Raw genomic sequence first — 17,824 nt, forward strand, 5'->3', positions numbered from 1 at the left:
CGCCACTCGAGTCGAGCCAGGGATGGAGCCAGTCGCCCCATAAGTATTGACCCACTATATCTAGACTGCACGAATCAAAGGCAGCCCTGATCTGTCGGCATCGGTTGCCGCAAATAACAAGCAGTGCGCCTCGGGATGCTCCAGGTTGCTCCAGACAGCTGGGACTGGCATCCTCGGGGAAGTCGATAGTGTCGGAGGTTGTATTTCCGGTTCAATATCAAAGATAAGTTGGATAGCGAGTTGAGTTTCATCGTTTGTTGATTTCCATTCGAATGAGGAGAGTTTTGAGAAATGGGGGGTTTGTGTTGGTTAGATGGTCAGTTTGGAGGAGTGGTGATATATATCTTCACCGCGACAGTATAAGGGAGCATTCATGTCCACATCCACAACACCTTGCTGCCAGAGCTCTTGCTTAGACGACAGGGATAATTTATTTATCAGGTTTACTCCGTACGACCACTACAACTACTCTACCACACCCAGTTAATTCTTTAGTTGTGTTGCGAAATTGTGCAACGACCCACGTGACTTACAATGCCAAGAAGGAAGTGTACAGTGATTGGTAATATTGTATTTGTGCCTCGCTGCCTTGCTGCCTGGCTCCTGGATCAAAACACCACCCGCGGTCCAGCTCTATCTGTACACACTACTGATACTCCGGCGTCCCCTCCTTCAAATCCCTCTCTATCCGCTTCCACACTACATCTCTCAATGGCCCTTGCAGCCAATAATTACCAGCTGCATCCTTGCCCATGATCGGCATCAGGTTGCGCAGATCGAACTTGGTCGACCACGCGTTGAACTGCACCATCGACGCGAACCCAGGCTTCTCAGCCCGAGCTTCGCGCGCAAACCCCTCCCTCACGATAGCTGCTGAGAAGTCCGTCTCGAAATACTTGCCCTTAGTCCAGTTCGAGTAGCTCATCATCTCCATGGACGGGTCTCCAAACATCGGCCATGTATGGCCTTCGCTTGCCAGCGTTTGTTTCTTGACGGCCTGCAATGCCTCGATCTGTTCGCGAGTTCCGCCTTCCATCATTGACCGACGGATTGCATATGCGGCATAGCTCAGCGGCTTGGCGAAGAAGTCCCGCACCGTCATGAAGGTGTAGATCTCCGACGCAGCATTGGATATAAACGCCTTGGCTGAGGGCAGATGGTCGTTACCCAGCACTGCAGATAACGCGAATGCGTTCATGATGCGCACGGTCATGTTCGAATTTCGCGGGAAATGACCGACCTCGAGCCGCGTGAACCAGGCTGTCAGGACGTCGTTGTCGCTGACGAATGCCTTGTCGTCGCCCGTCTCCGCGCGGATCTCCTCTATCGCTTTCTGCCGTTGAGCCGCCATATAAGCCCCGGGAACACAGACGATCCGTGACGAGCTGCGGTATCGCCAGCCATCGTAGACTTGGTACATCACGAAGAGCCATTTTCTCCACCCTGTCAACAATTTTGGCGCGTACATGTATGGCTCGCTGGACTTTTCGCCAAAGGTTGCCAATGGGTCGCTGTCATATCCGTGGAAAGGAGGGATCTCGTCCTCTCGGCCCTGCAACACAAGCGCCCAGCATCGATATATCTGTGCGCCGCCTGTTCCGTCTGTGAGGGTGTGTGGGAGAGAAATTGATATCAGCGTCGAGTCAGTGAACGAAACCACGTGCAGGCATAGCTGAGGGACGTCTCTGGTGAGATAGTCGTTCAGTGTCTTCGGTGCATCCGGACTGCATGTCAACTCGTCGAAGTCATTTGGGTCGCCGACAACAGCAGGGCGCTCTGTCGGTCGCGGCAATTTCGACGCCAGAGGGTGCTTGAGAATCGAGACGTCGTGGGAGACGTGCGAAAAGGTTACTATCGGTCGCTGTTCGTCAAAGCGCTCTGGGATGTGGTACTCGAGCCGCCCATTCTCCTTCTATCCGTCCAACTGTTAGAACATCCTCCTTCGTGTGGGTTTACGTCTTGCACATACATTGAGTCTCAGGCGTGCTCCTATTTTGCGCCAGCCTGGCCTATCGAGGAGCTTCTCGAATGAGCTTTTCAGTTTCGCCGGATCCAGGACGTCATCAAAGCGGTATGATAGCACCACAACGACGCTGCGCAAGACCTCTGTGTCATCGGCAGCATTCAACGGTATGACCGTGTCCGTGGGGACTTGGGCGGGCGCCGCAGGAGTGCTGTTGCTGAACAGACCGAACATGGTGTTGTATGATGATGTAGGAGGTTGTTTGCTGGCAGCAGCAAGTGTAGTAGACCACAGTCACGAAGGTTTGTATGCAACTGCAGTAAAGCTCATCCAGGTAAGCATGGTGTAGATCCGATATCTTCACGAAGCTCGATCAGCGTTTCGGTAATTTTAGCAATACTTCGGGAATATTTCCGGAGGGCTTTACATGCTCCGTTATCAGCAAATGGAGACCCTCGCTGCGCCCTGAGGCTGTACACTAACGCCCGACCCGCGTTGTCAGACTCATCACTGCCATTATCTCGGATATTGCTTTGTAAAGGCGGGCAACAATGGTCCGACCACGAGGCTGGATAATCACGGATTTACCAATTCATCCATTGGCCCAAGCCCCTGTCAGCCCTTGGAGGCATTCAGCCTGTCGCTGAACTAAAAGCACTCTCGGTGTCAGTGACAGATCGTAGCTCTTGCATACGCAGGGATTTGCCTGGCCCTTGTTACCAACCTGCACGATACGAGACAGCATGGATCTGCACGCAGCTCAGAACGTTTCCACCGCGATTGTCTCTGAAGACGTAGAGACGCGTCCCTACATATCCATTGCCCTGCTGGTGACGGGCATCATCGCAGTGCTGGTTTCATATTCCGTCCGAGAGCAACCCCTCGCCAATGTCCCTCTGGTGACAAAAAAGACTTTCTGGGACTTCACTGGTAAGAAGGCAAGGGAGGCATTCGCAGCAAATGCCCGTGCTGTTATTAAGCAGGGCTTTGCAAAGGTGGGTGCATCGAGGCCGTTTCGCATCATCTCAGATCAGGGCGAAATGCTCATCTTACCCCCGTCTTTGGCAAATGACATCCGGAATATCGACGCGCTCAGTCATGCCGAGTTCATGAAAGAGGTATATTTATGCATTTTTTTAGAGGTTGGGCTGAGCTAACAGGCATCTAGACTACTTGCGCCGAAGTCCCTGGGTTTGAGCCGTACTTGGAGTCTACCGGGACAACCTTGTTGACCGATATGACAAAGACGAAGCTGATGAGTGCCATGAGTATGCTTTCTGCTTGGACAACTGTATATCACGCTGATGCATGGTAGAACGACTGACGAACCCGCTTTCCGAGACTTGTGCGAACGCATGCAAGGACTTGTTTCCTGAAGACAACGGTAGTGACTCCATACTGAAGGACTTATAAACTGCAAACTAACGTATCATCCCAAGAATGGCATGAAGTTGTACTGAAAGATGAACTCCTCGACCTCGTTGCTCGCCTGTCATCAACCATCTTCCTGGGAGATGAAGAGGTCACCCAGGACCCTGCGTGGTTGAAAATCACCAAGGAATACACAGTAGACTCGTTCATCGCCTCGCATCAGCTGCGAACATACCCTCGGTTCCTACGTCCATTCATTGCCCGGTTTCTGCCCCAGGCGCAAAAGGTTCGAGCCCACCTTAGAGAGGCGGAAGCTATCATTGCACCAGTCATTGAGAGACGTCGCGCTCAAAAGGCTGCATCGGCCGTCACGGAGGAGAGGTATGATTCCATTGAATGGCTGGAGCAAGTGGCAGAAGAGAAGGGGATTAAATATTCTCCAGCTGCAATGCAGCTTACGCTTGCTCTGTCGGCCATTCATACCACTACCGATCTACTTACAACCACGATGTATGAGATTCTGCAACACCCTGAAACCATCCAGCTACTGCGTGACGAGGTAGCCGCGGTGACTGCCGACGGAGGGCTGAAGCATTCGTCGCTTTATAATCTGAAGTTGATGGACAGTGTTATCAAGGAGGCACAGAGACTGAAGCCTGTTCTTTCTAGTAAGTGTTGCTGACTTCCACTGCCTATAGACTGGAGTTGAATCTAACTTTTCAAAGTAAACATGGTCCGGACAGCCACAGAAGACATCGACCTCCCAGACGGCTTCCAGATCCCCCAAGGCACGCGACTCGGCGTCTCCAGCCACGCCTCCTGGGACCCCAAAATCTTTCCGAACCCCGAAAAGTTCGACCCGTATCGCTTCGTGCGTCTGCGCGAACAGCCAGGACAGGAAAATGTGTGGCAGCTCACTACGACTCGCCCGGAGCAGATCGCGTTCGGTCACGGCCAGCACGCTTGCCCTGGGCGATTCTTGGCTGCAAATGAGGTCAAGATTGCGCTTTGTCATTTGTTGCTCAAGCATGATTGGGAAATGAGCGACATCTCTATGCCGACTGCGATATCTCATGGTATCATGTTGGATTCGGACCCGACGGTTAAGGTCAAAGTGCGCAGCCGTCTGTCTGAGGTCCGTCTCTAGAGGAATTGGGTTTATTCAAATTTGAAGTGTATTTGGGAGGAGGCCTGGTTTTGGTATACTTTAGACTGCTAGGATAATGGAAAACAAAGCGGATCGTAGTACTTGACTTCTTGACGGAAAGAACAGAATCGCGGTGTAATTAACAATATGTACATAAAATATGTGAACATAAAGGCCTAGAAATGAAGGCTCTGAAGCAAAGTATTATACACCTGTTCTACGTTATGCCCTGCACAGACGACCATCCTCATCCGCAAACCACGAATCACTCCCGATGGCAGTCCTAGCATAGAACGTGTGCTCGGGATCATACTTGTGTTTGATCTCGAGCAAACGATCATAGTTCTCTCCGTAGAGCTCCGTGATCCAGTCGCCCTTCCACTGGGCGTCGATCTCGTTAAGATAGGTGCCTGCCCCCGGAGTGGCCTCCTCAAGCTGCGGGATGAGGTGGTCCACCAGCAGGTCCTTGCGAGACTGCATCTCTGCAGCGGTGATGTTCCAGTCCCAGTAATTGACAATGTTGCAGGTCGCGATTGCGTTGCGCCAGGCTGGCAGGACGGCGTTGTCGGGGTGCTCGATGTTGCCGACGTTGAGGGCGTGGCAGCCTAGTTGGAGGTTCTCGCCTTCTTCGACGATAGCTCGGAGTGCGTTCACGATGGCCTTGGTTTCGGTGGAGTTGGACATGGCTGCACGAGGGATCAGACGCGAGGCAAGCTGGACGGTTGCTGGTCCTGCACCGGCAATTCCAGGCCCGAATCGGCTGGAGAAGTATTCCAGGTAGCTTGACGAGTCTGTGGGAATGTAAGAGTATTTGATACCGCGCTTGGTGACAGCATCTAGCCATGGCTGTAGGAGGCTCTTCACCTGGGTGCCGTTCTGGTTCGGGACGGTGATGGCATATGCCTGGAAGCCCGTGGGAGTTAGGGCAAAGTCCCACGTATTCGGGCCAGCGTCGACAAAGTCAGGCAAAAACGCCCAGAGATCTTCGATCGCACCCCAGTATTGCTCGGTATTGTCTGAGGTGATATTGAAGAGCAGGATTCCACTTCCAATTGGGCCATCGGGGAAGATCCTGGTAGTCATGCTGAGGACGACAGCGAAGGTGCCGGGACCGCCGCCACTCAGAGCCCAGTAGAGATCAGTGTTGTTGGACTGACTGGCAATGACGTGCTCTCCCTGCGCTGTAATGACCTCCCATTCAAGGACCGCATCTGCCGCCATTCCATATGCGCCGTTGAGCAGAGAATGCCCAGCACCCGAAGTGTATCCTCCAGCAAGACCGACGGTTGGGCAAGTCCCTCCCATGATCCGGTAGCCTGCCTCGGCGACAACTTGGTAGACGCGACCTGAAATAACACCGGCTCCCAGTTTCGCAGCTGGTCCAGTGTACGCAGTGCTTTTGTACGAGGGTATGATCTCGGTCGTGTTCAAGTGGTGTGTCCATAGGGAGAGTGCCCCGGTCCCCGTGGACTTTCCAGAGAAACTGACAAGTCGTTAGTTGGGTAAACAATGGTATTAGCACAAGACGTACTCATGACCAGTGTTCTTAATCACCAGCCGGATATTATTCTGGCGTGCGAATTTAATTCCCGCAATAGCATCTTCTGCGCCGGTGACTTTGATCGAGTAACTGGCGTAATTGCCCATTGCACAGGACTGCGAGGGAGAGGAAAACGGGACACAGGAGTAATTCTGGGTGCCTGGGTTCATGATTTCGGCTGCATTGCTCAGACTGCCACATAGTCAGATAGGAACAGCACGAGAGGGGACGAACATACAAGGTTGTATCGTCAAGCCATGCGGCCTTGATCGCAGTGCACGCGTCCTCATTGTACCCTCCGAAGGGCTGGTCATGGCAGACGCTGGGAAGGGGAACTGTAGCACTGAGGCGGCCGTGGACGGTGCTGTTGAGAGCATCCCAAGCAGAGGTAGAGGGCCATCCAGGGTCCCCTGGTATCGCTCTGCACGAGGTCGACTGGCGAGGAACCAGGCCAAGGGCAGGGGAGAGGAGGGACACGGACACGATTAGGAACTTGAGTGACATTGTGAGTCTGCATACGCTGCAGGATGGAATATTGACGACTTGGCAAGGCATGCAGTAGAAACTTACTTTTTAACGCGTCTAGAGATGTCAGGGGCAGTGCACCCAGTCCAGCCCCAGCTGCCAGTCTCTGCTGATGCCCATTCAGCCCCTAGAAATTACCGATGCTTATCCTGATCGTCGGCAATTTTGGTGCTGACAGCGTATTGTTTGGGAACATGCAATCTCGCCAATAATGTTGTCTGAATTGGTATCATGCGATGTCTTGATATCTCCCGATCATTCTGTGAGTAATGCCAATATAGATCGATGGCAGCTCCCTCTCATCATCCACTGTAACCACCAAGATGGGAAAATTGAGCAACATCCCACAGCCTCCGGGCGTCCCCCTTTTGGGGAATCTCTTCGATATTGATATGGAACTGCCCCTTCAGTCGCTGTACGATCTAGCAGACAAACATGGTATGGTAATCAAATATCCGCGTGCAAGTCGTCGCTGATAGCCTTCACACAGGCGAAATCTACCGGATGCGTTTTCCAGGGCATACATTTATCATCGCCTGTAGCTATGACATGGTGAATGAGTTCTGCGACGAAAAGCGCTTCCCAAAGACCATCTTCGCCCTCAAGGTCAGTACAGACGGCCCTTTCGCACGCAGCTTCTAACATACTGCAGGAGATGAGACATGCGATGCACGACGGACTGTTCACGGTAAGCCAACTATAGGAATTCTAGTGATAAATCTAACTCGTAAGGCCATTGATGGCGAGACAGAGCCCGCCTGGGCCATTGCGCACCGGATCCTCGTCCCTGCATTTGGACCCTCATCCCTTCGACTCATGTTTGACGGAATGTACGACATTGCAAGCCAGCTGGCCTTGAAATGGGCACGATACGGACGAGAACCCATCACGGTGACCGACGACTTCACGCGCCTGACTCTGGACACGATCGCGCTGTGTTCAATGGACTTTCGATTCAACAGCTACTACAAGGACGGCGTCCACCCGTTTGTTGAAGCAATGGGTGATTTTCTCACCGAGAGCGGCGATAGAGCGCGACGATTGCCCATTCCTTCGTTCTTCTATCGTGGTAAGGACAAGAAGTTCTTTGGGGATATCGAGGTGATGAGGCAGACAGCGAACGAGATCCTGCAAGAGCGCAAGACGGAGAAGAATCTCGACTCGCGCAAGGACTTGCTTTCTGCCATGCTGAATGGCGTTGATCCAAAGACTGGCCTCAAGATGACCGAAGAGAGTATCCTCGATAACCTGATTACGTTCCTTATTGCTGGCCACGAGACGACGTCGGGGATGCTTTCGTTCGCTATGTACCATCTCATGAAGCACCCAGACACATATCGCAAGGCACAGCAGGAAGTGGATGAAGTCTGTGGCAAGACGCCGATTAGATTCGAGCACCTGTCCAAACTCTCGTATATCTCAGCTGTATGTTTTGCCTCCACTGTCTATGGGTAATGCCGGAGCACTGATCCACCCCAACAGGTCCTTAGAGAGACACTGCGACTCACGCCTCCGCTTCCTGTGTTCAACGTTGCACCCAAGCAGGACGAAGTAGTAGGAGGTCAATACGTGGTGAAAGCAGGCGAGCTGATCATCGTGCTGGTAGGGTCGTCCCATCTGGACCCGAAGGTATACGGGGCAGACGTCAAGGAATTCAAGCCAGAACGCATGCTGGACGCCAACTTCGACCGCCTCAATAAGGAATTCCCCAATTCCTGGAAACCGTTTGGAAATGGTACGCGTGGCTGCATTGGCCGGCCGTTTGCCTGGCAGGAAGCATTGCTTGTTATTGCGATGCTCCTGCAGAACTTTGACTTCGAGTTTGACGACCCAGACTACACGCTCAGTCTGAAACAGACGTTGACCGTGAAGCCGGCTAATTTCAAGGTCAGGGCAATTCCCCGTGATGGCCTGAGAGCAACAGAACTAGGGCATAGACTGGCTGGAACGGCTGCACCGGCGAACTCGCGTCCAATTGCAGCCAGAAATGGCACTGGTACATCGCCAAATGGCGCGAAGGGAAAGCCATTGAGCATATACTATGGCTCCAATAGTGGAACCTGCCAGTCCATGGCCGAGCGTCTGGCGGCTGATGCTTTTGCACACGGTTTCTCTGCCAGCGTGGTGGACGCCGTTGACAACGCCACTGAGAAGCTCCCAAAAGACCAACCGGTAGTCATTATCACGGCCTCATATGAGGGTCAGCCACCGGACAATGCCGGTCAATTTGTGCACTGGCTCGAAGGCCTCGAGGTTAGCGACGCCCTCCAGGGTGTGTCGTATGCTGTCTTTGGTTGTGGCCACCACGACTGGGCCGCCACATTCCACCGTATCCCTAGACTGGTGGATTCATCCATAGCTCAACATGGAGGCTCTCGCGTTGCTGCTTTAGGTCTGACCGATGTCGCAGGAGGAAACGAGATGACGGACTTTGAGGCCTGGGAAGATGGGGTCTTCTGGCCGGCGATGAAGAAGAAATATGGCGCTGCAGCCCCTCAAGGCCCTTCGCTGAGCGTCACAGTGAGCAACCCTCGCAAATCGATCCTCCATCAAGATGGTAAAGAGGCTAGAGTGGTAGCCACGTCCATATTGACTGCCGAGGATGCCGATGTTAAGAAACAACACATTGAGATCGAGCTGCCCTCGGGCATGGCGTACAGGGCAGGCGACTATCTTGCAGTGCTGCCAGTCAACCCCCCTGAACAAGTCCACCGAGCGCTACGACATTTCCATCTCCCATGGGATGCACACCTTACAATCTCAGCCAAGGCAGTAACCTTCCTTCCGGACAGCGGCCCAGTCCCTGCTGTGGATGTATTCGGATCCTATGTGGAATTGGCCCAGCCTGCCACTAAACGCAACATACTGAGTCTTATCGATGCAGCTAATGAGCCCGTTACAAAGGCCAAGCTGGACACGCTTCTTGCCGATGGATACTACGCCTCGGAGGTCCTTGCCAACCGTATCTCGGTCCTGGATCTGCTCGAGAGTAACCCCGACATTGACCTTGCCATATCAGACTTCCTCCGCATGCTGCCCCCTATGCGTGTTAGGCAGTACAGCATCGGCTCATCCCCTGTCTGGAGCCCGCGTCGTGTCGTCTTGACGTACTCGGTCTTTTCTGGAGGTCAGGGAAAACGTCGTGCTGGAGTGGCAACTAGCTACCTATCTACTCTCCAAGCAGGAGATGTTGTACATGCTGCTGTTCGGCCGTCTCATGCTGCCTTTCATCTCCCTGCTGATGTTGAAAACACTCCGGTCATCATGATTGCGGCTGGCACTGGTATTGCTCCTTTTAGAGGGTTTATTCAAGAACGAGCGGGGATGCGTGCTGCAGGACGGGTGACTGCACCCGCAGTACTCTACTTTGGATGTCGTGAGCCAGGAAAAGATGATTTATACAGGGGTGAATTGGATCAGTGGGAGGCCAGTGAAGTGGTCTCCGTTCGACGGGCATATAGCCGGCAGGCGGAGGCCAGTGAAGGATGCCGGCATGTGCATGACAGACTGTGGAAGGACAGGGATAGCTTCCTAGAATTATGGGAGAAAGGGGCTCGTGTTTATATCTGCGGCAGTAGAGCAGTCGGTGACTCTGCGAAGTCGATGCTTGTTGATATCCTCCTGGACGCGAAGAAGACGCAGGGCGAAGAGACAACGAGAGAGACGATCAGCACTTGGTTTGAGGGTTTGAAGAACACTCGATATGTTGTGGATGTGTTTGATTAACTGTATTATCACGCCTGACTATCGTCTGGCATATTGCAATAATGGAAGATATATTCTAGTTTCTATTGCTAGTAGTTCTCTCCCCAGTAGGCGATACGCTTAATTTGGTGGACAAGTCTTTCTAAATACCGATTAAATGACTATCGGAGGAAATCCACAATTATCATCCGATCAGTGATAATGTCCGCGTATGCATCGGGATTTATCGATGCAAGCAGTTGGGAAGTACATAGACAAGGCAGACAGGCCACTCCATGTTACTGCCGTCGTCTAAAAAGAACCAGAAGTCAGAGAAACTCCCTTCAGTATTGGCGATATCAATTGAAAGACATCTTTCAACATCGACGGCTGCATACACCATGTCAATTCCGAACAGGCCAGAATGGGCGACAGTCAACCTGCAATGGTCCCCCGACGTAGGACCAGTCCCCGTCAGCGAGGCCATGAGGCCTACTCGCGAGTCGCAGGGAGAGCAGGAAATGATTGCCCGGATGTGGGTGATGTGCGCCATACAGATGCAAGACAAACTGCGTTCTGCAACTTGCACGAAACCACACTTTGAGCGCTATCGGTCTTGGATAACACAAGAGTATGAGAAGTTTACGCAGCCAGGGTATCCCCAGGTTCCAGACTCGAGCGAGCTGGTAGACATGAGCAGTGACGATCGTCTGGCTGCCATGAACGAGTTGCGAGAACGGGTCAAAGATACGCACTTGTGGCCTGTGATTGAAGGGCCCTGGCGAGTGTACGAAAATGCTGTTGATATTGTCGAGGGGCGCGTGAAGCTGGTGAAGGTGCTCTTGAAAGACGGACTGCTGGAAAAGTTCTATGACTGGGCGAATGGACTCTCTGAAGTGCGTCCCCTGTTCAACCTCATGGGCCGCAGTAACCCTGGACTGCGCATCCTGGAGATAGGAGCCGGCACTGGGGGAACGACAGCTCGGGCTTTAGAGGGATTGAAGTCAGACGATGGACAGCGGTTGTATAGTAGCTACGTCTTCACCGACATCTCGCCTCTGTTCTTCGACTCCGCCAGACGCCGATTCGAGGCATACGATGGCATCGAGTATCAAGATTTGGATATTTCGCGTGATCCTACTGAACAGGGATTCGAAACCGGGGCATACGACCTTGTCATTGCATCGAACGTCAGTAGATACAGATGCCAGAGTCGATATCTGCTATTATTGGAACCCTACTGATTTGCCTGCAGGTACTGCACGCAACGCCATGTCTCGTCAACACATTGAAGAACGTTCGAAAACTACTGAAACCCAACGGCTTCCTCTTCAACCAAGAGCTCTCGCCTCGTAAGTATTCCTTGTCTTGTTCTCAATGCAGGCTAACATCGGTGCAGCCGGCAAGTATGTTGATTTCATGGTGGTAAGTACACCCCTCTATCCAACGAGTAGTCATTGACGAGTGCAGGGAATGCTGCCAGGATGGTGGCTAGGCGACGCAGACGGACGCACAGGAGGGCCATGTATAACTCCTGAGGAATGGGACAAGCGTTTGCAGCAGGCAGGGTTCGAGGGACTGCATGCAGTGGGACTAGACAGTGACCCCCCGTTTTACTACAACGCCAACATGATTGCCAGAGCAGCCTAGGATAGTTATATTGATAGTTTAACATTGGAATCCTGCTAGCCCGAGCATAGCCAAGCTGTCTCCCCATACTCTTGCAGCCATTTTCTCGTCCCAGATGTAGGGCTTCCAGCCTGGCCGGCATAACTGGCCGTCGAAAGTAGCTTCACCAGCAACCTGGATATCGTCTAGATACAGCCCGCCTTTACCTTCCAGCTCCTTTGCTATGGTCGCCCATACCTGAGTAGCCGCTCCTTGCTCGACATCCTTCTCGTAGAACGCTAATAAAGGCTCCATCTTGTAGTACATTGGTCGGCGTGACTCTGAGCTTCCAGGGAGACCGCGCGAGATTTCGGTGTCCATGATGATGCCCGGGTTAAGACTCAGGGCGTGCACTCCTTGCTTTCCATATCTGCGCTCGAACTCATTAGCCATAAGGATACTGGCTGTTTTGCTCCGTGCGTATGCCTTGGACGTGTCATAGCCCTCGCCGACGAAGTTGTATTTGTCCGGGTCAACATTGCCTGCGCGGTGACCGGCGCTGGAAACAACGACAAGTCGCGAATTAAACTCCGGTGTCGTAGAGGCAATAAGCGCCGGCGTAAGCAGTCGCACGAGGAGAAATGGCGACAAGTAGTTGATCGCAAAGACGGCCTCGAAGCCATCCTGCGTTTCCTTAATCGGCGACGCGACGATACCGGCATTTGCCATGAGCACGTTGAGCTTTCCACCGCTTCTCTTCAAAAGCTCGTCTGCCCCATCCTGGACACTTTGCAGGCTGCTCTGGTCCATCTGGATAACCTCAATTGGTGGATGGTCCGGGTTGCTCGCGGATATCTCGTTGGCGACTTTCCGGCCTTTCGCGTCGTCTCGTCCCATGATGAAGATCCTGGCCCCGGTCTTGTGCAGGACGCGGGCTGACTCTGCACCTAGACCGGCCGTTCCCCCAGTAATTAGAATTACCTTGTCGCTCCAGTGGGATTCGAGGGGCTCCTGGTCGTGAAGCACCTGGTCGGCGGTGGGCCGGGCATCACCTCTGCCTTGGGGAGTGGCAGTGTGGACGGCAGCATAGCGATCTAGAGACATTGTGAGCTGTATAAAATTGACTGCTATGCGAGTTAACCTCTTACATCACGGTGGGTAATATAGCATGCTATGTTCTTATAGTGTTGACCTGTATAGGCACAGTTATTCCCGAAACGCCCGAAACCCACCGAATGCTCTCTGATTGGACCTCGTATCATTTTGGTCGTGGGTAATTAATACAGTGAGCATTGGAAATTGCTGATACTCTTTCTTGTCGCCCATTGTTGTCCTGCAAGAATGTCTGACTTTGACACCCTGCTCGCCGACTACACCAGGAAGGAGAATCCCAAGGTCCACGGCGTCATCTGCAAATGCGTCGACGGAAAAGGTATTTCCTCCTTTCCACTAGCAGAGACTTATGCTGACAGTTTAGGGAATGAAATATACAGCAAAGTAGCCGGCTACGACTCGGTCCTGCCCACTGCCTCTCCCCTCCGTGAAGACATCGTCCTCAAGGTCGCCAGCGCCACGAAGCTCATTACCAGCATTGCGCTGCTGCAATGCATCGACAAAGGTCTTATAGGCCTGGACGAGCCGCTCACTAAGGTCTTGCCTGAGTTCTCCGAGAAGCAGATCCTGACTGATGCCTCTGGCTCGGACTTTGTCTTTGAGCCCAGCAAAGTCCCAGTCACTGCAAGGCACCTTCTGACGCATACGTCTGGATTGGGATATCGGTTTACACATAGACTCCTACGACTAAGAGCCGAAGCCCGCGATCGTGCTGGCGAGAAGCCATCTCTGCGCGTCACTGACCGGTACGAAATGCCGCTCGTCTTTGAGCCAGGGACGGGGTGGCTGTACGGATGCAGTCTGGACTGGGCTGGGGTTGTGGTGAGCAGACTGCACGGTGGAGTCTCGCTGGAGCAGTACTTTGTAGAGAATATCTGGCAGAAGTTGGGTCTCTCTGCCCCATTCCCATGCTTCAACATCGCTCGTCACCCTGAGTATAATGCCCGGGCGATGGGAGGTGCACTGCGAGCACCAGACGGAACACTCCAGCCCCACGATCGATGGGCGTTTGACAATCCAGAGGACCAGGATGGGGGAAGTGGTCTTTCCTGTACGGCCAAGGACTACGTGGCAGTTCTGGCTGATCTTGTTTCCGACTCGCCCAGACTGCTCAAGCCGACGACTATCGAGGAGATGTTTACGCCACAGCTTGTGCCAAAGTCCCCTAGCGTCCAGATGATGCTGGGACTGCGCCCTGCATGGGATACTGTTTCAGGCCCGATCGCGGAGGATGTTATCAACCACGGGCTGGGTGGAATACTAACCGTGGGGGAGGTGGTCGAGATAGGGCAGCCCAAGGGGATGCTGGGATGGGGAGGAGCTTCGAATATCGTCTGGTGGGCGAACAGAGACCTGCGCGTTGCTGGCTTCTTTGCAACCCAGCAGGCGCCATTTGGGAATCCTACAGTGACCAAGCTTGTGAATGAGTGGAAGAAGGACTTCTGGGGCCAGTTTGATAGTATAGACCATGCATAGAGTAGACTACTGCTGGTATCTAGTCCTGTGGAATTCGCACAACAAGCTTTTGTCCTCGCACCTCTCCCTTGCGTAGCATTTCCAGACCCTCAATTAAAGCTTCCCAACCGCCTGGAAGCTCTCTTAGTGGGTGTGCCTTGAGCTGCCCCGACTCCATCAAGGCCTGTATCTCGCCCGCCCACTTTATCCCGATTGCCATGAGCTTCTCGTCTCCTGCTCTTGTGTATGTGGAGTCGCCCAGGTTGATATCCACTCCAAGGACCTGAAATCCCATTACCTCCTTTACCTTGACGATCTTGCGAGTGCGCCAGGCCACGGGGCATTCCTCGAGACACGCATAAGTGCCCCCGGTGCGAGCCATTGCATTGTAGCATATGGCAGCTGATTCGGCGTCCGTGATGCAGTCTAGCATGCGACGGATAGGTTTACCAGCGAGTGACTTGACGGTTTCGACGCAGTCCTTGGATGCGTACGAAGCTGTCGCGCTCGCGCCGTATTTGATTGCCAGTTCGGCGGACTTGCTGGATGCAATGGCGATCGGTGTGTATCCCATCCTAGTCAAGGCAGTGGATTAGCAGCTGCATGGGCTCAATAAAACAGCTGGATTAACTCACAGACTCAGCAATTGACAGGCCAAGGTGCCGGATGCAGTTGCACCGCCGTAAACAAGCACGGGCTCCTTCGCCTGGTGAGAAGGCTTGGTGGGCAGCCCTTCCAGGTTCAGCGCATTGGGATCGGAAAATGCAAGCGAGATGGTGGACCACCCAACTCCAAGCGATGCAGCTTCGAGATCACTCCAGCTATCAGGGACTTTGACCAGCAGACGAGAGTCGACCACGCAGAATTGCGAGAAGGATCCGTTGTCGGCGTCTGCTGGGCTGTACGGAAACAGCGCACCGCAGACTCTTGTGCCCTCGGGGAGGCTGTCTGCAGTTGAAGACGAGGATGAAGCAGGGCTGACGATGATACCACAGAAATCGCATCCTGCTATACTGTTTGGCGTGTTGAAGTGGGTGACCATCTTGTGGTCGTTCGGGTTCAATGCCACCGCAAGCACCCGGACAAGCACATGGTGGTCTGACTTTACCTCAGGAATAGGTGCAGAGCGATTAATAGTAAGAGGAATCCTTGTCGAGATTGATTTCTCAGTCTGGATAATTGCGGTTTGTGTGCGTGGTGCCATTGTGTCTGCCTGATGGATGTGCAAATCTGAATAGCGACGTCCGGCATCCAACCAGTCATGCCACTGCTTTATTTAATATTGCACTGTTTTTTATCCGTATCTGCTCCGAGTCGAATTCCTGCTTACGATCGTCGGAGGAATACTAGTAACATCTCTACCGACTGCACCGGCCATTACGCTGATTACTCCGAACGATCGGCGCAGCTGGACCAGCGTCTCAGATACATAAGGTGGAAAATAAAAATAATGGAATGCTTTGATTGCAGCAGATTGTCGAAACAATGACTGGCGATATTTCACCCCTGGCTTGGAGCATTGCAGTATGTGTGGCCCTTGCGGTCATCGTCGCTCGATGGATGGGAAGGGCCTCGAAGGAGCCACCGTCCCTCGGGGGCAGCATGCTGTCGAACACGTACCAGTACATGACAGACATGCACGGATTCCTACAGCGTGTTGCGTAAGCTAAACAACTTCCTCTTCATTGATGTTGCTAGAAGCTGACGCTTGTATAGTTCGGCGCAGCGCAGCAGCAAGATCGTCAGGTTCCGACTTGGACCGAAGAAGATATACATGGTCTCAGGCGAGAAGAACATCCAGGCAATCAACCGGCCGTCGCACAGTATCAGCCCCGATGTCTTCTTCCTTGAGGTAATGGCCAATGTCTGGGGCGCGAGGAAGGACGAAGTGGCCAAGTTCGAGCAGGACAAGTCCGGCCGCAGCAAGAACCCTGTGCCAGGCCACGATATCAAGCCAGGGCAGACGCGACTTTGGCATGGACAGCATCACGTTTACTCGGAATACCTGCAGCGAACTGACCATGCCAATGCCCTCAGCGACAAGTACTTCGATCTGTTCTCCGAGCGTCTAGCTAAGCAGCCTCTGGGGGAGTGGACGGAGCTGCGTCTGAGCCAGTTCTTCGAGAGCGAAATGGCCGAAGCTGCACTCGTCGCATTAATGGGCTCTCGCATCGTCGAGATTAATCCTGGTTTCTGGCCGGCAATGTGGGAATTCGCCCGCCTCGCACCGCGCCTGATGTGGGGGTTGCCTCGATGGGTGAATCCCAGGCCTTGGGAAATCCGCGAGGAGTTCCACCGCATGTGTCGCCGCTATCTTGATGCAGCCGAGAGCGAGTTTGACTGGAATGGGCCCGATGTCGACGCCGAGTGGGAGCCTCACTATGGGTCCAGAATGGCACGCGAGCTCATCGGATGGGCGAAGCAGAATCTCTCGCCTGAGACAACGGCTGGGATGGTGGCGACGTTTATCTTCGGGACGAATGCAAACTCGGTGCCCATGTCGACCTGGGCCATGATGGAAATCATCGCGGACCCAAAGTTATATCGTGCGGTGCGAGAGGAGTGTCTGGCTGCGAGCACTGTCGACGCTTCGACCGGCCAGCGCGTCTTCAATCCTCAGAAGCTCCTCTCGATGCCTCTTCTGCAGTCTGTCTATATAGAGACGCTGCGTCTGCATGTATCGATCAATGTCACCCGTCAGGTTACGCAATCTTTAACTCTCGATGGACACGTTCTCACCCCGGGGTCGCTTATCCAAGCACCAAGTCAGATCGGGCAATATAACGAGGCAGTCTGGGGCTCTGATGGACACCCTGCAGCGGAATTCTGGGCTGGAAGACACATTAAATACGCTAGTGGCAAGCCCGAGTTCACAATGGCCGGGCGAACGGCATCTTTCTTTCCATTTGGTATGTTTTCCGATATTTACTGCCTGAACGATGTCTAACTGATTGCAGGGGGTGGTCCCTCCATCTGCCCCGGGCGTGTCTTCGCAAAGCAGGAGATCTTGATGACAGTGGCTGCTATTGTCACGCGGTTTGAAATAGAGCTGGTCGAATGGACACATCCAGATGGATCCAAGTCGGATCGGCCAGCGCAGAATGACCAGTCCTATATCGGGGCTGTGGGCATTCCTCCTGACCGGGACATGAAGGTGCGCTGGAAGCGACTGTGGTAGACCAGTCAGATACAGCGATAAATACTATAAACAATGGGATCAACGTATACTCTTGCATTTCCTGTAATGAATGTACTTTAAAATATAATATTGCATTGCTACCTTTAGCCGGAGACCACCCACTGGTTACAAGAGTATCACAAAGGCTCCCGCTAGAGATTCAAGTATATACAGGTACGATCATGATTTATGGGAAGCATCATTGTTCCACTGATTGCTACCTCGAACTACTGGCAAGAG

The 17,824-nt window shown here is 53.2% G+C and overlaps 9 protein-coding genes across 9 annotated transcripts; 5 read left to right on the forward strand and 4 right to left on the reverse strand.

Moving 5' to 3' along the window:
* Positions 1 to 646: 646 nt before the first annotated feature.
* Positions 647 to 2,197, reverse strand: APUU_22148A (uncharacterized protein; the record flags this gene model as incomplete). Its single annotated transcript, XM_041700978.1, has 2 exons — positions 647 to 1,912; positions 1,970 to 2,197. The coding sequence occupies 2 exons, from the start codon at positions 2,195 to 2,197 to the stop codon at positions 647 to 649; spliced, it is 1,494 nt and encodes a 497-aa protein (XP_041553909.1).
* Positions 2,198 to 2,706: 509 nt separating this feature from the next.
* Positions 2,707 to 4,481, forward strand: APUU_22147S (cytochrome P450; the record flags this gene model as incomplete). The annotated part of the gene is made up of 5 exons (XM_041700979.1): positions 2,707 to 3,081; positions 3,132 to 3,231; positions 3,279 to 3,347; positions 3,403 to 4,002; positions 4,060 to 4,481. 5 exons carry the CDS (start codon positions 2,707 to 2,709, stop codon positions 4,479 to 4,481), a joined length of 1,566 nt encoding a protein of 521 aa, XP_041553910.1.
* Positions 4,482 to 4,703: 222 nt separating this feature from the next.
* Positions 4,704 to 6,525, reverse strand: APUU_22149A (uncharacterized protein; the record flags this gene model as incomplete). The annotated part of the gene is made up of 3 exons (XM_041700980.1): positions 4,704 to 5,964; positions 6,013 to 6,213; positions 6,260 to 6,525. 3 exons carry the CDS (start codon positions 6,523 to 6,525, stop codon positions 4,704 to 4,706), a joined length of 1,728 nt encoding a protein of 575 aa, XP_041553911.1.
* Positions 6,526 to 6,869: 344 nt separating this feature from the next.
* APUU_22150S (bifunctional cytochrome P450/NADPH--P450 reductase) lies at positions 6,870 to 10,272 on the forward strand (the record flags this gene model as incomplete). The annotated part of the gene is made up of 5 exons (XM_041700981.1): positions 6,870 to 6,984; positions 7,037 to 7,152; positions 7,199 to 7,234; positions 7,279 to 7,971; positions 8,029 to 10,272. The coding sequence occupies 5 exons, from the start codon at positions 6,870 to 6,872 to the stop codon at positions 10,270 to 10,272; spliced, it is 3,204 nt and encodes a 1,067-aa protein (XP_041553912.1).
* A 359-nt stretch (positions 10,273 to 10,631) lies between these two features.
* APUU_22151S (uncharacterized protein) lies at positions 10,632 to 11,880 on the forward strand (the record flags this gene model as incomplete). Its single annotated transcript, XM_041700982.1, has 4 exons — positions 10,632 to 11,420; positions 11,486 to 11,582; positions 11,630 to 11,655; positions 11,701 to 11,880. 4 exons carry the CDS (start codon positions 10,632 to 10,634, stop codon positions 11,878 to 11,880), a joined length of 1,092 nt encoding a protein of 363 aa, XP_041553913.1.
* Positions 11,881 to 11,898: 18 nt separating this feature from the next.
* On the reverse strand, positions 11,899 to 12,942 carry APUU_22152A (uncharacterized protein; the record flags this gene model as incomplete). The annotated part of the gene is made up of 1 exon (XM_041700983.1): positions 11,899 to 12,942. One exon carries the CDS (start codon positions 12,940 to 12,942, stop codon positions 11,899 to 11,901), a length of 1,044 nt encoding a protein of 347 aa, XP_041553914.1.
* A 237-nt stretch (positions 12,943 to 13,179) lies between these two features.
* APUU_22153S (serine hydrolase domain-containing protein) lies at positions 13,180 to 14,427 on the forward strand (the record flags this gene model as incomplete). The annotated part of the gene is made up of 2 exons (XM_041700984.1): positions 13,180 to 13,270; positions 13,316 to 14,427. 2 exons carry the CDS (start codon positions 13,180 to 13,182, stop codon positions 14,425 to 14,427), a joined length of 1,203 nt encoding a protein of 400 aa, XP_041553915.1.
* Positions 14,428 to 14,446: 19 nt separating this feature from the next.
* Positions 14,447 to 15,610, reverse strand: APUU_22154A (zinc-binding alcohol dehydrogenase family protein; the record flags this gene model as incomplete). Its single annotated transcript, XM_041700986.1, has 2 exons — positions 14,447 to 14,981; positions 15,042 to 15,610. 2 exons carry the CDS (start codon positions 15,608 to 15,610, stop codon positions 14,447 to 14,449), a joined length of 1,104 nt encoding a protein of 367 aa, XP_041553916.1.
* Positions 15,611 to 15,891: 281 nt separating this feature from the next.
* APUU_22155S (cytochrome P450) lies at positions 15,892 to 17,584 on the forward strand (the record flags this gene model as incomplete). Its single annotated transcript, XM_041700987.1, has 3 exons — positions 15,892 to 16,067; positions 16,123 to 17,315; positions 17,364 to 17,584. 3 exons carry the CDS (start codon positions 15,892 to 15,894, stop codon positions 17,582 to 17,584), a joined length of 1,590 nt encoding a protein of 529 aa, XP_041553917.1.
* Between the last annotated feature and the right edge of the window lie 240 nt (positions 17,585 to 17,824).

The sequence above is a fragment of the Aspergillus puulaauensis genome, chromosome 2, assembly GCF_016861865.1.
Source record: "Aspergillus puulaauensis MK2 DNA, chromosome 2, nearly complete sequence".
In the NCBI taxonomy this organism is placed as follows: Eukaryota; Fungi; Ascomycota; class Eurotiomycetes; order Eurotiales; family Aspergillaceae; genus Aspergillus; species Aspergillus puulaauensis.